The sequence below is a fragment of the Diorhabda carinulata genome, chromosome X, assembly GCF_026250575.1.
Source record: "Diorhabda carinulata isolate Delta chromosome X, icDioCari1.1, whole genome shotgun sequence".
Lineage (NCBI taxonomy): Eukaryota > Metazoa > Arthropoda > Insecta > Coleoptera > Chrysomelidae > Diorhabda > Diorhabda carinulata.
In genome coordinates, this window is record NC_079472.1 from 19820019 (window position 1) to 19837813 (window position 17795).

General features: G+C 30.6%; 1 protein-coding gene across 1 annotated transcript in view; it reads left to right on the top strand.

Moving 5' to 3' along the window:
- LOC130902363 (uncharacterized) overlaps positions 1–16966 on the top strand; it is a 40084-nt gene extending 23118 nt beyond the window's left edge. Inside the window, exons 8-12 of the mRNA XM_057814458.1 lie at positions 4336–4398; positions 6951–7222; positions 7311–7473; positions 12644–12780; positions 15825–16966. Coding sequence (XP_057670441.1) covers positions 4336–4398; positions 6951–7222; positions 7311–7473; positions 12644–12780; positions 15825–16061 — 872 coding nt within the window. The 3' untranslated portion in view covers positions 16062–16966. The remainder of the gene's footprint in view (positions 1–4335; positions 4399–6950; positions 7223–7310; positions 7474–12643; positions 12781–15824) is intronic.
- The last annotated feature ends 829 nt before the right edge of the window (positions 16967–17795 follow it).

A 17795-nucleotide genomic window follows, 5' to 3' on the forward strand; every position in this document is an offset into this window, starting at 1 on the left:
CAAGAATGTTCAGAAGTATAAATATACATACAATGTGATAACATTAAATTTCTAAAAATATGTTTTGTAGCAAAAAAAAAATAAAAACTTTCGTCTTTAAGAGTTAGGTGCTAAAGTAAAGGATAATTCCACTATCCTATAGACACATGTCAATTTTTGTTTTGAGAGTCTATTAGTATTTCTAGTTGGTTTTTTTAAATAAAATAAAAATGTACACAAGCTGAACAATTTGAAAATATATGACTTCATCGTTGATTCTGTACATTGTCATTTTTATGGCTATTTTTATAGGGTGCGGTTCGTACAGTTAAATACAACTATCCTATATCAATATTATATTCCTAAGCAATTATAAACATTTCTTGGAAAATTAGCAATGTAAATATAAAAGAAAAAATGATATTCATATAGGCTTTTCATAAGACAACAAATACTATGAAGCTGAGAATGTGGATTCAATATTTCACTGAATTACAAAAAAATTCTACAAATCATTTTCCAACAATTCCCCAAATGAAAAACACAAAAAGAAAATGTATATCCAATAAATACAAGTCCTTATCGACTAACTCTTCTCAATAAAGATTCTTATAAATTTACAATCTTCCGAAAATAACCGAAAGATGATCCTGGTTGAAGAGTAGATTATCGTGAGCAAATTATGAATCGTCTAGTGAAGAATTTCCTATCACTGTACATGATAATGTTCCGCATAAAGACATAAGGTTCAGCAAGTTAGTGAACCTCTTCATTTCGCAATACTCGGGATTATATCAACGAGGTATTTCCAAGCAAATAAATTTGTAGAAAATGACTACCAAGATACCCAGATCTTAAAGATTTGCAGTTCTATTTATTGGGTACGTGGATTTGTATTTGAGACCCAACCGGTAAAAGTTGACAAAAAGTTAATGTAGACTTAATTTATATTGTATTATTATTTTTTTTCTTTATCTTTTTCTAGTACCTTCTTGCCTTTTTCAATTTTTTTTGCATATGTGTTTTCAGGCATCCTTTTAATAAGCCCCAACCATCTCACGCTTTATATGAAACTTGTCAGTGATGGATATTTATACAGATTCTACAATTTTTGGTTAGTTCTTCTTCGCCATGATTCTTCATTTGTTTTTATTCTGCTAATTTTTTTTCTAAACATTTTCCTTTGTCATATAACCTTTTCTTCCGCCCGTTGAAACTCATGTTTCCCTACCGTAACTGTCTTATTATTATTCGATATATTCTAATTTTTAATACCTAATATAACCCTATTAACTTTCCTAATAATCCTCTGGCTTAACTTCCTTGAGCTATTTTTCTATTCATTTCAGTCCATTCTTTGTTTTCATTTATGTTATGCTCCCAAGTACAGTAGTTCGCAAACGTTTTCTTACTTATATTTTCTCTCCTCTCGCTTTAATCTCTGTATAATTCTGACTTAGTACCATACCTTGTTTTCTTTTAGTTTATTATTATAATTTTTGCCTCCTCTTATAGTTCACAGAATACTCTCTTCCTTCTTTCTTCTGGTTATCAAAGAGAAGTCGTTTACGTATGCAATTATGGAGACAAATGTTCATATAGGATCTTGGTTTAATCTCTTCTAAACTATAAATTTTACAGTTCTATTGTTCTTTATTCTACTATGTGAAAACGTCTAGTTTCATCTTGACTAGTAAATTTAAAGCAATACATATTTTTATTCTATCTATTGTGTCAAAAGCCTGCTGAAAATCTATAAACATAACATGTGGGCTAAGATTTCGCTCATAGCTTCTACCCATCGTTTTAAGGGTAAATATCTAATCCGTTCTTTCTTTCTTGAAACCTTCCTGTATTCCCTCACTTATTTTTGATACTCGTACAGTCTATTTCTTAAAGCTTCGTGCACCACTTCCAACATGCTAATTTTTGAATTTTGGTCGTGGAAATTTGAAAAATATCGAATACCTATCAATATTCATTACTCTAGTAATTATTTTTGGCAAGTTGATGGTCTTGATTTTAGGTCTGTTTGAATGATATTTTTTCTCAATATTCTGACCAAATTTCGGACTTGACCAAAATATATCTTTTTGCCGAAAAGGTGAAATCGCGACATTGGAAAGTCACAGAATGGATAAAAGTTTGTTTTGTTTGTTAGCTACACGTCGTAAATAATTTTTAATTGAACGTTTATTTAAAACTCTTCACCCATTTTAAACTTACATATACTCGTAGTTATTGTTAATGATTCATGTAGAGCATCTATCTTGGAAATAAAGTAATTTAATTATAAATTACTGCTAAACCAATGGGTTCTTTTTGTCTCCTGTCTATCAGTGTTCAATCGTCTAAAGGACATTTCTGAGTTTTAAACATTGATTTTTTCTATTTTTTTATATCAGTTTTAAAAATAAAACTCGAATATTTTCATAACTAAAAAACAAGGAAAAAAATCCACCAATACAGTCTGACCTGACATATTCTGTGCTCAGAACTACAACCTCATAAGCACAAAATTAATGAATTAACTAAGAAGCTAAAAGTTGGTAAGCTCTAATTTTAATCTAAAATTACTGTATCGTTTCAGTCTCTTTCAACCAGTAATTTAATTTGTTAGTTTCATGTTTAATTTCGGCTGCATAAGATTAAATTACTTTGATCCTGTCATTCTTCTTTCCGATGATGAGAGAATTTAATGATCAACAAACAAATTGTCGGTACACAAAAATTGCATGAGAATAAAGAAGGTCACACCAAGTATCTTATTAAAGTAATCGTTTATCTCTTACTTAAGAACTTCACTTGTAAGAAATCTACTCATCAATTTTTTACTGTTATTAGAAAAATTGTGAATTCATTAAATATTTTGGAGGTAATTTCTTGCACTAATTAGAATGCTATTGCGCCTTGATGTGATGTTCTTAATAATGTTATTTAAAATGTTCCATTCTACTTTCTCTTCACGCGTTATTTTCACTTTATGATATAATTAGTCTGAATGGTTGGTCTGTCTACCAAGTTATAAAAAAGCGAGGTATTTGATATTATGATTAGGAAAATTTGCAAGTAGATATCTCATGATTAAAGAATATCTTCTTATCCAAATAGTACGTAGACCTCAGACCTCCACAGCTAAATTACATTAAAAATTGAATATTCAGTATACTTACAGATTTGAAAAGTCGGTTTTTAGTGATCAAAATTTAACTAAATAAATAGACATAATATTTATTACAAATTATGTAAAAGTAATTAAATAAGTAAATATTTTCTACAAAAAAACCTTGAAATCGCAAAGTAAAGATTTAATATAAAAAATTGAGTCCTATGGTAACATTCTAACTTTTATCACCATTGAAATTGCCATAAAAAAGCAGCTTCTACGTTAGACTAGTTACAAAATTGCAAAAGTTAAGGCCTACCCTGTAAAATAGCCAAATCTGGTGAGCTATCGATTGTTTGTAGCTTCAAATCTCCGTGTATTGTAGAAATATTTATAAATTATGTTTCTAAATCTTCTTTATTTCAGGCCTTTTCTGTAAACTCACTGAAGTCTTTTTCAGAAATTGATGAGTTAGAATGAAGGGTATTGCGTTTCAATGCTACACTGCAATCAGCAGTCCTTCTTTACCTTTTTTGGAGTAGACTCGCAATCCACTTTGATTGATTTTTCGTGTCGGAAGTGTAGTGGTAAATCCAGGTCGTTGTGAGTTAAGCTGATACGGCCATGTTTGATTCCAGTGGCCTAAAATTTTATGCTAGTAATTGATGGCGCATAGTCTCCGGACACAGTGATTAACTCAATGTTTCTCATTTCATAAAATTCTTCACAACGGTTCAATTTATGCTTAAGCACTTCGTCTGTGCTGATGATGATCAGCTCTTCTTGCATAACTACATTGGCTTCTTTCATAACCGTGATATTGCATGGATTTTCACATTATTGATTAATTTATGAATTTGGAAGAAGGCAATTCTTATATAATGCAACCAAGAAGGTATTTCTGGTAATTTTGACAGATTAGAAAACTTATTCCTTTATTGTTAAATTCTGTTGATAATGGATTAGTTTACTCACAAAATCTAATTTAATTTATGTTATTCTGATAAATCACAACTGTTCAAATTCAAATTCTAATGTTTTTATTATAAAATCTTAAAAAATAGATTCGAAAATACTTCGTCATTTCGTCATTTTCCTCGAGTAACAAATAATTTCAAAGAATTGCTTAGAAAAACACCTGGTGAACTTGTAACTTCTTTTAATCGAAGCAGAGCAGTTGGTAGTGAATCTTTAATTATTCCACTTAATATATTCCATGTAATTACTATTTAGTTACTTTTCTGTTTCAGTTGAAATGACGTCGTTAATGCATCTAGTTGTTGAAAATTACAGTGAGTTTGCAGAATCAAGAGGTAAGTCATAAAAATCTAACCACCGTAATATTTTCTACACTTTCATACTCTCGACGAGGTTACACGAGAAAACGCGAGTTGGAGAATTTGGAAGATGCGCAAGACAAAAGAAGTGGCGTTGTCTCTATCGCTCGCCAATACTCGTGTCAAGAACGTTTAAGAGGAATGAGATTGATAACGTTTTAATACATAAAAAAAATTTCCAACTGCTAGATGTCACTCATAGACCTTTAACTGAACCAATCATGATAGAGCAGCGTGAATATTTATAAATTAAATACCAAAGTTGTACAAAACTAAGGTTACCAATTAACTACAGCTTCGGCTATATACGACAACAATGCCGAGCGCAATGGTTCCCCTACTCTCAAGCCGGGGACTCGCTACGTCGCTTCAGTTTATCCGCACATACTGAGATTTCGCACTGAGGTTTACGATAAAGAACGGAATTGAAGTGTGCCGGTTTCAGATGCGATTATCCAGAAGATCAACAGTGAGCTTGCTTAAAGGTCTCAGGTTCACTGTCCGTGAACTTATTGAACGCTTTCCTGAAGCTTCCCATGACGCTATTAACGGAAATATTGGGTTATTGCAAGAAGGCTCCATATTAGGTCCATCGGTGGCAGACTAACAGGCAAAAGAAGCAACGCCTTAAATGTGCTCGCAAGTTTCTTCAACAATGTTAAGGGGCAGGCAAAAATAAGAAGTTGGTGAACTCTATCCTTATAGGAGATGGAATTTGGGTATTGTATTACACCTTCAAAATACAACAATAATCTCCTCAGTAGCGCCAACTCTAATTGTATTACGAACAGACTGATCCAAACTGTTCAAGATCATAAAAAACAAACAGGTAATTTTACGATTGTAGGTGAATTGTAAGTACCTCAAATTTGAAAGCGTTTGAAATCAATTTGATCAACTATGGGCAAAAATTACTACGATTATAGGTATTTGGACATCAAAAAAGTGAAAAACAAATTATAGTAATTCTTATGACAATGATAACAAAAACGATAAAATTAAAAGCACTACGTAAACAGTTTTGAATATCAATTGTACTCTTTCAAAAAAATAAAATTTCCCATAGTTAATTATTTGCAGATAAAAATAATTAACCATCAGTAAACAAACGTTGTTACTTAGTGTACGAAACCTCATTAGCGATTAATGTTCGCAAATAAATATAAGCTTTAGAATATTTTCAGGATAGTATGTGCTGCTATAACTAACATAAATTGAAGTAAGGTCAGAAGACAGTTCACTTGAGGTTTCTAAAATAAGTAAAAATAGAAAAAGTGACAATCCAATGAACCAAATGCATAAAAATGATAAACGTATACATCCCATTCGAAGTGGTAATCAATGACCACCAATCATGGGTCGATAAAGATATTCCACAAGCTCGAAATGCATTTCTCGGATGGTTAGAAGCTATCGTGAAGAACTGAATTGGCATTTTTGGACCAATATGCAAATTCTCCTTAACACTTAGAAAAGCAGTTATTATTTTTCAGACAAAATTACTAGCAATAAATATATGGGCTCAAAAACGTTCGAGTGAAAAATACAATTACATCCTTTTCTATAGCCAAGGCTCCGAAAGGTATTAATTGCACGTTCAAGCTAGCATATTGTGTGAACAAATTCTTTAGAAAACCTAGCTAATAAAAAAAAGTACATAACATCAAAGTGACTACCAGGCTTTCACAGTATATCAGTCAGAATGGACGAAAAAAAAATGGACCAGAGCTCTACTTTGGGCTAATGAGATCTCTCATAATAACGAACTAAATGAATGGTTTAAGAATCAGATGCAGACCAAAAATAATCTAGTCCTGAAACAATTCAATAGATTCATAATCATATCAATTGAGAAACCTGAATAACTTCTCGAGAAGTGACATTAAACTTATGATCGATCTTTTGGTAGTCCACTGACCTTGGCAAGCAGGAAATAAGACTATAAGAAAAATAATCTAATCTGGAAGTAGTCTACGTATTTTTGAAGCAGAACAATCAGATGCAGAGTCATGACAGAATATATTTTTAGGTATAGAAAGGCCAGAAAAACTCAACTGATACATAAATAAATCACAAAGGTTACGTTAGTACTGATATATCACGGAAATGGAGAAAGAACAAGGATGAGAATGATTACTGAATGGAAACCTAATGAGAAATTTTAATGGGAAGACTGAAAAGTAAATGGGAAGATTAAGTTACAGAGGACATACAAAGTTTAGGATTACAAAGTTTGAAAAGATACCTGCAGGACTGGAAGAAATTGACACATACAGCAATACCCATCGTGAAAATGACCGAATTTACTTTTGATTATCTTTACTTCAATGTATAGTTGGTTGACACAGTTTGAATAGGATCATTATTCAACTTTTCATGACTTTAATCAATTTTTAAAATGAATCCCCTGACAACGGCGCTTTTACTTTTTGAATCGTACAGGAATCACTGTATCATCTGTTTATCTACTAGTTTATCGCCGTTATAAAACTTCCTCATAAATAAAAAAATTTAATCTTTTGTTTCAGATCCTACAGTAGATTCATGGCTGTTTATGAAATCTCCAGTACCTGTAATTGCGATTCTTTTAACTTATCTCATTTTCGTATTGAAAATTGGACCAAAATGGATGGAGAAGAAAAAGCCTTATGATTTAAAATTAGTAATGATTTTGTACAATGCTTATCAAGTACTTTTCAGTATATGGCTGTGTTCAACTGCAGTGTATGTGAAAGAACCAGTTAAATTGTTGAGTCGGAGTTGTAATAATCCTTCTAATAATAAAGAACTTCAAGAAATTGTGAGTATAAACGATATAGGAAATAGTCGAAAGCCGTCAATGCTAGGGTTTTACTTACAAATTAATCTTTTTTTTTTCATATTTCCAGGTATACAATTCATCTTGGTGGTATTTCTTTTCTAAAATTGTCGAGCTTTTGGACACTGTGTTTTTCGTTTTAAGAAAAAAACAGTCGCAAGTAACCTTCTTACATGTATATCATCATGCCATAACCATGTTCTTCTCCTGGGGTTATTTGAAGTTTTTACCAGGTAAACACACTATTTATTTTTCAATCACATGCTGATAATAAGATAGGGTACATTTTAAAACTAAGCTGATCTTAAGATCAAAATTAAAGATTTGAATTGTAATGGGGGCAACCACATGCTTTCAAAAATAGCACAAAGCGCACTAATAAATCTAGAAGGTGGAATAAAGTAGAATAAAGACTCTGAAGTGGGTTAATTGAAAAGGCACGTACAACAGTCGAAAATATTGGAATACATACAGAGAAATGACTCATAATTCAAACTATTCTCTGCAGTTAATATTTTGGAACAAAAAATTACGATAAGGAATAAACCGAAAGCATATTAATAACTTTCTGAGGAGTATCGTAGAAAGATGTTTTTGAGAAAATGAGCGATGTATAGCATTGATCCACCATCAGTATCAGCTCCACAAATTTCCAAACCTTGAAATATTTATTAAAATTGATTCACAAACATAAAAATAAAGAATATATTGCGATTAGATTAACTTTTAACTCGTGCTTGTCCATACTATTTCATTATAAATGAATATTCTTATAAAGACATTTTATAAAACAACGAGTTTTGTGCAAAATACCAATAGAAAAGATCTATATTATTTTTAAAAGAGCAACCAACTTCATGAATTTAGTTTGTATATCGCCCTATTCAAAGAGAATTGATCAAAATAAAAAATATCATCAACTCAATTTGGTATAATGAATAAACCAAACTAAGTTTGTAATTCTTATATAAGAACAACGAGTTGTTCTCAATAATTTCATAATATACGGTAGCCGCCAAACACGCAATTACTTTTTTTGACATGAATATCTTCATATATATGCGTTTGATTTCCTCATGATTTTGTACTACTAATAAATTCTTTTTACATAATAGTTATCTAATAAGAAATAAATGAGAGTTAAAAAATTTAAGATGTAATCGACATACAAAGAAAATTGGTCTAGTGCATTTTTAAGTCTTACCTTTTATTGGTAAATGTCAAAATTCACAAAGTAAAAGGTCATCAATACCATAAAAAAAAATTAAACTGCATTAACGTCCCAAAAATTACCAAGAAAAAAAAACATAAATTCAATTATAAAGATTAAAAAATTCTTGGAACAGAATCTAATACTACAAATAATTTAATTTTTTATTGCTACATATTTGAGATGTAAAGACTAAGGAAAAATTAATCTTTCTTCTACCTCTATATTTATTTCTAGTTTGATTTTATTCTTATTTTGATGTTGGTAGATCTATTTAGCTGAATTTAGATGCTTATCTATTTAAAAAGCAAAAACTGCATTGAAAGAAAATAATTATCCGGAAAAAATAACATATTCAAGAAATATACTACAATCAATTAAAAAACAAAACAGAAATGGAACATCAAAACATAAAACATTTTTCCATACCATATGTACAAGGACTTTCCCAAACAACTATCGAATTATTTCAATAAATATGTAGTTAGTAAAGTCATAAAGGACATAATACATTATCCAAATATTTCACTAAATTAAAATCTAAAACACCAAAAAACAAAAGTAATTTTATATATGAAGCTTGTACTAATTGTGACACTGTCTACATAGGACAGACATCTCAGTATTTATAAAATAGAGTAGAAGGTCATCAATACCATAAAAAAAAATAAAACTGCAGCAAAGATTCTTGTAACGGAATCTAATACACGAAAAAGAGAAATGATTCACATTCATAAGAACGAATAAGCTATAAATGATACAAAAAGACCTTTAATTGATTACTACTATATATTTGAGATATAAGGACCGAGGAAAAATTAATCTTTCTTGTTAAAACAAATTTCTATTTTGATTTTATTCTTATTGTAATGTTCATGATGTAAGTGATCCATTGATTTATATAAATACGCAGATTGTCAGTGTCAATTTTAATCTCTCTTCCAAAAATTATTAAAAAAAAAACTATTTCCAAAACTTTTAGGAAAATGGATATTCGCCTATTTATACAAATATCCACTCTCAATTAAATTATTTCCAAAGAACTAGATTTTGAAATTACAAAAATCCATTCAAGAACTTTTGGAGTGCTATTCTAGAAAATCCGTTTATTTGCTAAATAATCAGTTTAATACTTATACTTTAGTACTTAGTGTGTTTTTCAGTTACGATTGAAAAATAAAAAGTACTCAAGTACTCACTAAAGTGGTTTGATAGTCAAAATGTACTTGAAATCTTCACAGAGTTTAAAAAGAATCAAAAAAGAACTGGGTATGAGGGTATGATATTGTTTGTTACTGATGTCCAGTGACATAATTCATCGCTATTTTCTTTGATAATTTGTATGTGTATGTCGAACTAATATAACTTAATATATATATATATATATATATATATATATATATATATATATATATATATATATATATATATATATATACTTTCAAAAACGATACAGCAATGGTATAGTTCTTTTCAATCTTTGTGTTTATTCACTGTTACCAAGTAGACACTGCTATCTCGTTCGTTGTAAAGTAAGTTTGCTTAAGTAACGTCCACTAAACTAAAAGCTTTTATTTCTTCTTCTGCAGAATTCACTTGAAGATTCTTCATTTTTGAGTATGAACCATGGTGAGTTGGTTACTGTGCGTAATAATTTAGCTGATTCAATATCATATACTCGTACAGCTTTGGTTCCTTAGACAATGTAAATTTGGACTGAAACCACTCTATAATTTCAATCTTGAATGTTAATGTACTTTCTAGTAACCACTAGTGCTGTATTTGATTCCTAGTTGCTTCCTTTTAGTAAGAATATATTGGTTCCAAGTGAGTCCTTTATCTAGATAACTATATAGATATTTTAAACTGTCTATTTGTGGTAGGGTTTGTCCGTTTAGCGTTACTGTAAGTATAAGTCCTCTACATTTCGTGAAGTGATTTTGATTCCCCAGATTCTTGTCCAGTCGTTTGTTTTATTGAGATGTTGTTGTTGATATTCCGCTGCTATTAAAAATTTAGCATACTTTCATATTTCCTAGTATTTATAAGCAGTTATGCCAACAAACTGTTAATATTACATGTAATATTGATTTGAATAAATTTCCTACACATCATCCATAAATAAATTTTTATTCAACAAAATCTTAAAGCGGTTACCGTATATTATGAAATTATTGAGAACAACTTGTTCTTATATAAGAATTTCAAACATAGTTAGGTAATTAAATCAATCCAAGCTGATGATATTTTTTATTTTCGTTAAATTCATTGACTTATATTAAAATAGGGCGATATACAGGCCAGGAGTTGATCGTATAAAATTACGGCAGATAATTTCTGTAAATTTGATATTTCTTCGTTTTAGAAATTTGTAATATTCCTATAATGCTCCCCATGAAGTTTTAAATACGCTCAGATATTCGAATGATGGTATACTATAAGAGCGGGTGAATAAGTCTGTGGTTTTTTAAATGAAACAGGCTTTCGTTTCAAAATATTTTTCAATCTCATCTAGTATTTGTTAAGTCGGTACCACACGAAGCGTCCAACGTTTGCGTCAACATTCGCGCTACAACGTACAGCTGAAGATTTCAAGGAAGGCTAGATGCAGGGTTACCTAAAGAAATAAATACATGACAAAAAAGTAAGGAGCACCATACTACATATATAAATTCTTCCCAAATAAATTAGATGATACTGGCAACTTTAACTTTTCATAATCCTTTGACGCAGTTCAAGAAAACCGAGTTTCTATGGCCAACGTTGAAATCAAACCATTCGTTGAATGACATGCGCACTACGACCACACAATTATACCAGCGTCCAACGTTGGTACCATTGGATGCATCGTGTGTTAACGGCTTTACAATAAACGTGGAAGGAATTGTTACAATGAACAGACCCTTATATACTCTGAAATTTTTGTTTGATTTAGACCAAAGCTAATTGTTAATTAATGTTTATAGTTAATCTATTAAAAGCTCTCTTTTATAAGTTGGTTGGTGTGCACATCAAGATGTACTTTGACGCGTTCAATACATTCAATAAACTACCACTGGGCGTTTACTATCATTCGAAGCACTTTACTTGGAAATATTTCCAAAATGGTTAAATTGGAGTTGCTTGTAGTACCTCATAACTGGATACAGTATGTCCAGGGGGTTTAAGCACTTCTTTTTATAATAACACTTTGTTGGATATATATGACTGAGATCTTCTGCCAATCATCCAGTATAATTTATGTAAACCAAGTTGTGTTCTTTTAGAATATAGGCTGTCAATTCAATCTGCGATCTAGATGTATTCCAAAATATTGAACTGTATTTATTGCTCAATTTTTAGAGGAGAATAATTTTCTGTTCTATTTGTGAAGGTTATATCAACCGATTTACTCTCATTTGTTCTCATCCTTCATATTTTTAGCCGATTTCCTATTATTATGTCATTTTTAATTCCTTAATAAATCAACTAAAAAGCTTAAAACAACTAGCTTGAGAAGGAACAAGTTCTAAACTATCTGGACTTTCGACTACTCACTTTAAAAAGCAACAAGAAATTTAAAAATAAAGATATAAAATAAACAAAAACCAATAAAGATAAAGCAAAAGTATTAATGCAACCCTTGTAAAGTCTATTTGAATCTTTCTCCAATGAAACTTCTCAATAAATATAGAATAGTCCAAATACTTAACATTAAATGAGCCTACAGATAAAAAATGAATATAATAGAATTGAATCAATAGAAATCAATCCCAACAAAACATCAGGATTCGATCAGATAACGGATTCAATTCTACAAAAATTGCCATTGATAGTCAATAGAGCTATTCAACGCAATTATCAATGTAAGAATTACATCTAGATACTTTCCTAATGAATGGAAAAATGCCAAAATAATCATGATTCCCAAACCAGGTAAATCACGTGGTACCGTCCTATTCGCTTCTACGAATGCTCTCTAAAAGATGATAAACATTTTCACGTAGTCTTCTTCGGGCTCTATTCACTTCAATAGTATTTCTCCACTGTCGGGGTAAAAAGAATAAGTACTTTTTGTTTGTAAATTGATTTGATCATTGTAGTCAAATATTGTTGCTAGTCTGTATTAAAAACTGTAGTACATTCTCCATGGTTTTCACTGAAGATACTAAGGATACTAAAAATATTAACATTCAATTATTTTCAATTTTAAGGTGAACAAGGACTAGTTATAGGATTTCTGAATTCGCTCGTCCACGTAGTGATGTATTTCTACTATTTCATAGCTGCGCTGGGACCAAAATATCAAAAATACCTATGGTGGAAAAAATACATGACCTGGATTCAATTGGTACGTTTTTCTTTTATAACTTCATCATTGTTCATTCCAAAACTAAGTATATAAATTTCTTTTGTATCATAAAGGGTTTATTTGGCAAAACTAACATTGTACACGTATGGGAAAGTTTTCAGAGATATGTAATGTATTCACTATTAATATGATATGTAAAACAAAACTAAGCAGCTACACTACGTATAATTCATTTAAACATATATAAAATACATTCAAAGTAGCAATATTAATGAAAATAAACAAATTAACTCCTCCTCCAAGATACGCTTGGGGGGATTAACATTAATTGTCAAGTAATGTTCGAGTTGTATCGGGTGACTCAAATTCCAAAAGCTGAAGTCTGTTTTGATGGAAAACAAGATTGTAGGAGATCAAATGTTAAATCATGATATGTATCTAAACGAAATATTCCTCTCATGTTTTGCATTGGAATGGGAAAAAGTTTACCCCAGACACTGCAATATTTCCTCCATATTAGAAGATGTCTCAGTTTTGTTATTGCAACTTTTGAGGCATATAAATCAATCGCAATGAAAATACGAATGAGCTTTTAATGGGAATGTGATTGTAATATATCGAAAAATTTAATCTACTGTTTCGGTATGGTATAATTTTTATTTTGTCTTTTATTACAGGAAATGTGTTATACATTTAGCTGGAAATACTTCGTAATAAAATGAAAAAGAAACGAGCATTTCACCATAGCAATAGATTCTGTATAAGTATATAAATATAAAGCAGAGTTCAATAAAACATGAAAGAAGAACTTGGAATTGTCTACGATACTAAACATCATAAAAAATAATATTCGTTATCGAAACATTCTGTTAGTACATGCCAATGAAAATTATTCTGTATTATTGCATTTTTTGCAATTTTCTCTATGATAGAAAGTTTGCTACTTAAAAAAATGATTTCCTTTCAAGTCGTTTAAATTCCCTTTTTTTGTTTATTTTTTTTAATACTGCCTAGAACGCAGATGTTCTAAATCGATATTAAATTTTCTTTCAAAAGCTATTTATGTTTTTGTAGACATCAATCAAAAATAAATACAAGTTAGCACAATGAAAATCTTCTTGCAGGTAGTAGATAAGCAGTTTGACGACAAAAGTCATCAATTTTCTGTCAGGGATTATATAAAGTTCAAATTCTACTTGCTGAGATGGATTTTTTTCTTCTGTTTCTGTCCCCTCACCTCCTTTTTTTTCTCTTTTGAAGACATAGTCCTACGGTTCGAGCTGATTCCTAGAATGCTGAATTCCAGAGCTCGTATCATTTCTTCGTTGGTCTGCCTGGAAATATTCTTTTCCAGCATGCCAACAAAAAACATTATTGACAATCCAACCATAAACTACTCTGTCCACGTGAACTCTTCAGACTCTCCTTCTATATCTGACCAATTTGACAACAACCAATAATGTTGGTACATGAAAAGCATAAACTGCTTCAATATCCGATCATAAACAGATTTGGTTCTTTAGATATTGTAAATTAGTCTTCTATAAATATATAATATAGCATTCTCTGTAAGTCATCCTCTTTCTCATTTATAGGAACAGAATTATTTGCTTAGCAGATCATATTTTCTGCTATAGAGTATTCTCTATCTGCGATTATAACTTCAGTGATGATTTTGTCGATGAGCAAGTTGACGAGATTTGGGTTTGGGATAAAGTCCGCTTGCTTCATACTATCTTTTACTTTTACCCTAATTTTGATTCTCTACCTTCATTTATTTTTGTTGGTGTTTGGATATTTGTTCTTCGGTGGTCAATTAACTATTTTTAGATAAATTTCCGAAAAACGCCAAGAGGAATTGGAAGGTAAAAATGATAGGAAACTGTCACAATGGAATAAGGACTAAGAAAATATACCTGGGATCGTGCGCATGCACGTAAAACTTGAATTAAAAATTCGGTAAAAAAAGGCCTATTCGTGCCACGAAAAAGGAAAGAAAAATAGTCTAACCTGACCGAATCGATAGCATCGACGCATTTCCCGATCCCGAAAGAGCAATAAAAACAATAGAAATAAATGAAAAGCAATTTTATTCCACAAAAATTTAGTCACTTTCCTCATCCTCTTCCATTGGAGGTCGATCATTCTTTCCATGATACAAAAATTTTATATCTACAATAATTGCATCGAATGGATCTACATTTTTTCGCCGGACTCGCCGTCTCTAAAGAAATTCACAAAGATCCAAGTTACTTCTGATTCCCCCTATTGTATTTTTTTCGTCCGATTCTACATTCGTCTATTTCAACGACGCAATCATCTCCAACCGCCAATTTAGTCTTCATCTTCATATATTCGGTCTAAGCTGGCTACACAAACTTCACGGGCATAGTTGAAGACGTCGCTCACTGATTCTGACGAAAATGTTGTTTCCAAGATTGAAGCCTCTTTTATCGTCTGTTCAAATCCTTGTGAAAAACAATAGGTGATGATTATTCTTTGACGGACTTTATTGTGCAATCGTTCGAACCATGTGTCTTCTGTCGCTGTCGAACGATCTGCCCTTGATTTTTCCGTCTTTCAGTGTATTCTGTCAAAAAAACATGAAAGCAGGTATATTTTTCTCAATATAGATATATTATCTGTATGAAATCTCGTTATTCCCATTCACATCAGTCTTAATTATCTCGACCAGTATTTTTTTCATCAGTTTCAGAAGTGTTGTCAGGATAGTAATACATCAGTTGATTTTGAACAACGGTTTTGTCCCCTTTTTAAATATTGGAATAGTTATGTGTTCAAATGGCAGTTATTTCATTATGAAATTTATTATCTCCATACTTGATCCATTTATATGGGATACTCACGGTTCATGAGATTTCCAATACATCTTTTTCAAATTGTCATCAGTGAAATGGAAATTATATAATACAAATATTAAATAGATTTTTCTTAAAAATAAAAACGGTATCATCGAAGTGAATGTTAACAACTATTTGCTTCTTTTTTGTCTATTTTTATTATATAAAACATTTTCACTAGTTATATAATGTAATAATTTCAATATCTTTATCTGATTTCAGACGCAATTCTGCATAATGTTGGCATATTTGGTATTCATCATTGCCATCGATTGTAAACTACCGAAAGCTCTGACGTTCTTCTTCGTAGGCAATGTGATAATTTTCCTATACCTCTTCAGTGACTTCTACAGAAAAGCTTACACAAAAGCCCATTCACAACGATCAACAACAAAACCCATCGAAGTCGGTCCCGCTTCAGTCATTGAACCAATGATACAGAAAGTGAAAGCTCAATAATACTAGTTTTACATTCTATTTATTTGTTATATGTTTACAAATTTTATGAAATATTCTCTTTGACACGGAAGTCTAAGGTATGAGGTTTAGGATTAGTTTTATAATATACTGGAAATTAATACGTGGGGCAATACTAAAATTCGTATATCATATATATTATTTACAATACCTTCGATTCCCCTGGTCAAATGGAATAAACTGTATTAACAAAGCTGTACATAGTTGATTCTGATGTTACCAAATATTGTTTTGAAATAGAAAATTGTTTAATATATTTATAAAAGTTTTATTAATTATGTTTCTAATTATCTCTACATTATGAAAAGTTATTTTTAATAGAACTTTCATATCATGTTTGGTTCAAATATTTATACAGTGAACAATTTGATCAATAAAATTCTTTCTCAGATATAACATTAATGTTTATCCAACAAAGATCAAAAGAACTTTTCTCCTTTTTGTTGTTGTCAAAGCTTCTCTTTTCTTAAGTTTTCTTAACCTCAGACTATCAAATTTTATTTACCTCGTATGAACTTTTTCTTGTAAGCTATTTCATTCTAAACCTAAATAAAGGGCTTCGAACTTTGTAGAACCATTATTAACCTTGTTCCAAATCATTCTATTTTTTCTGTATTGATAAATATCTTTCCATAGTGAGAAATTTACGTATATTTTTCATTGTTCATAATTTCAAAAAGGTTTGGAGGGATATTTTCTATTAATTAATAGATCTATACAATAAACGTTACATGAGTCTCATTTGTAGTGTCATAGTATGACTGTTGTTAATTTTCAATTATTTATACTACAGAATGACGAAGCTGTGCTGAAAGTGACAATATGTAGTTTAAATATATTTTTGAAAAAATGTTTACGTGTAAAACTAGAAATAAATATAAAACATTTACGTTGTTTTTCTTTAACCCGTCAATCAATATTTTTATTACATTCTATATGATTAGGTTCGTTCCAGCCCATCAAAAAACCGTTCTTGGTACGGTGACGATTCTGCGCAATAGAAATTACGTGTTCCAACCGGGCGGTTACCGTTATACGAATGATTCTGTTTTGTGTTCCAACTACAAACAAGTATTATTTTGGGTCTGTGGTTCCGACTTAGGTAGGTTTGTGAAACATTTCCGTGACGGTCTTTTCGAAACTTGGTTGATATCAAGTACTGTTACAAGAACCATGCGTAACTTTAGATTGCTCCTGAAACATCATTCAAATAACAACCTACTTATAGGTGCGTTCTTTATAAGGCAAATATGATCCGAAAAATACTAAACTAACAATCATGACTATGACTTTTTAATAATAGAAAAAATAGAAACTACAGACTACCGTTACTTTAAAAAATTATCATAGCACATAGTCAGTTTTGTAGTCAGGAATATTTAAAATCAACTATTCTTAAGATTGAAAGTCGAAAATAATTCGGAAAATGAAAGAATATCAGTTAATTTTATCACAATCTGGGCATATAAATATGAGATCTTATTTATTGAGACCCTTACACCACTCGTTGTATCACATTGACATTCGATACATTGACATTCGGTACATTAACATTCGGTACATTGCCTTATATCTTTCATTTTACTATTTTACTCCTCTTTACCTTCTCTTCTCTATTTTCTATCTTCAACCGTTTTGTTTTGTATTATTCTTTTAAGCCGTTTTATTGAATCATTTTTATGCATTGTTTTCTTTCTTTGAACTTTCTTCAATATA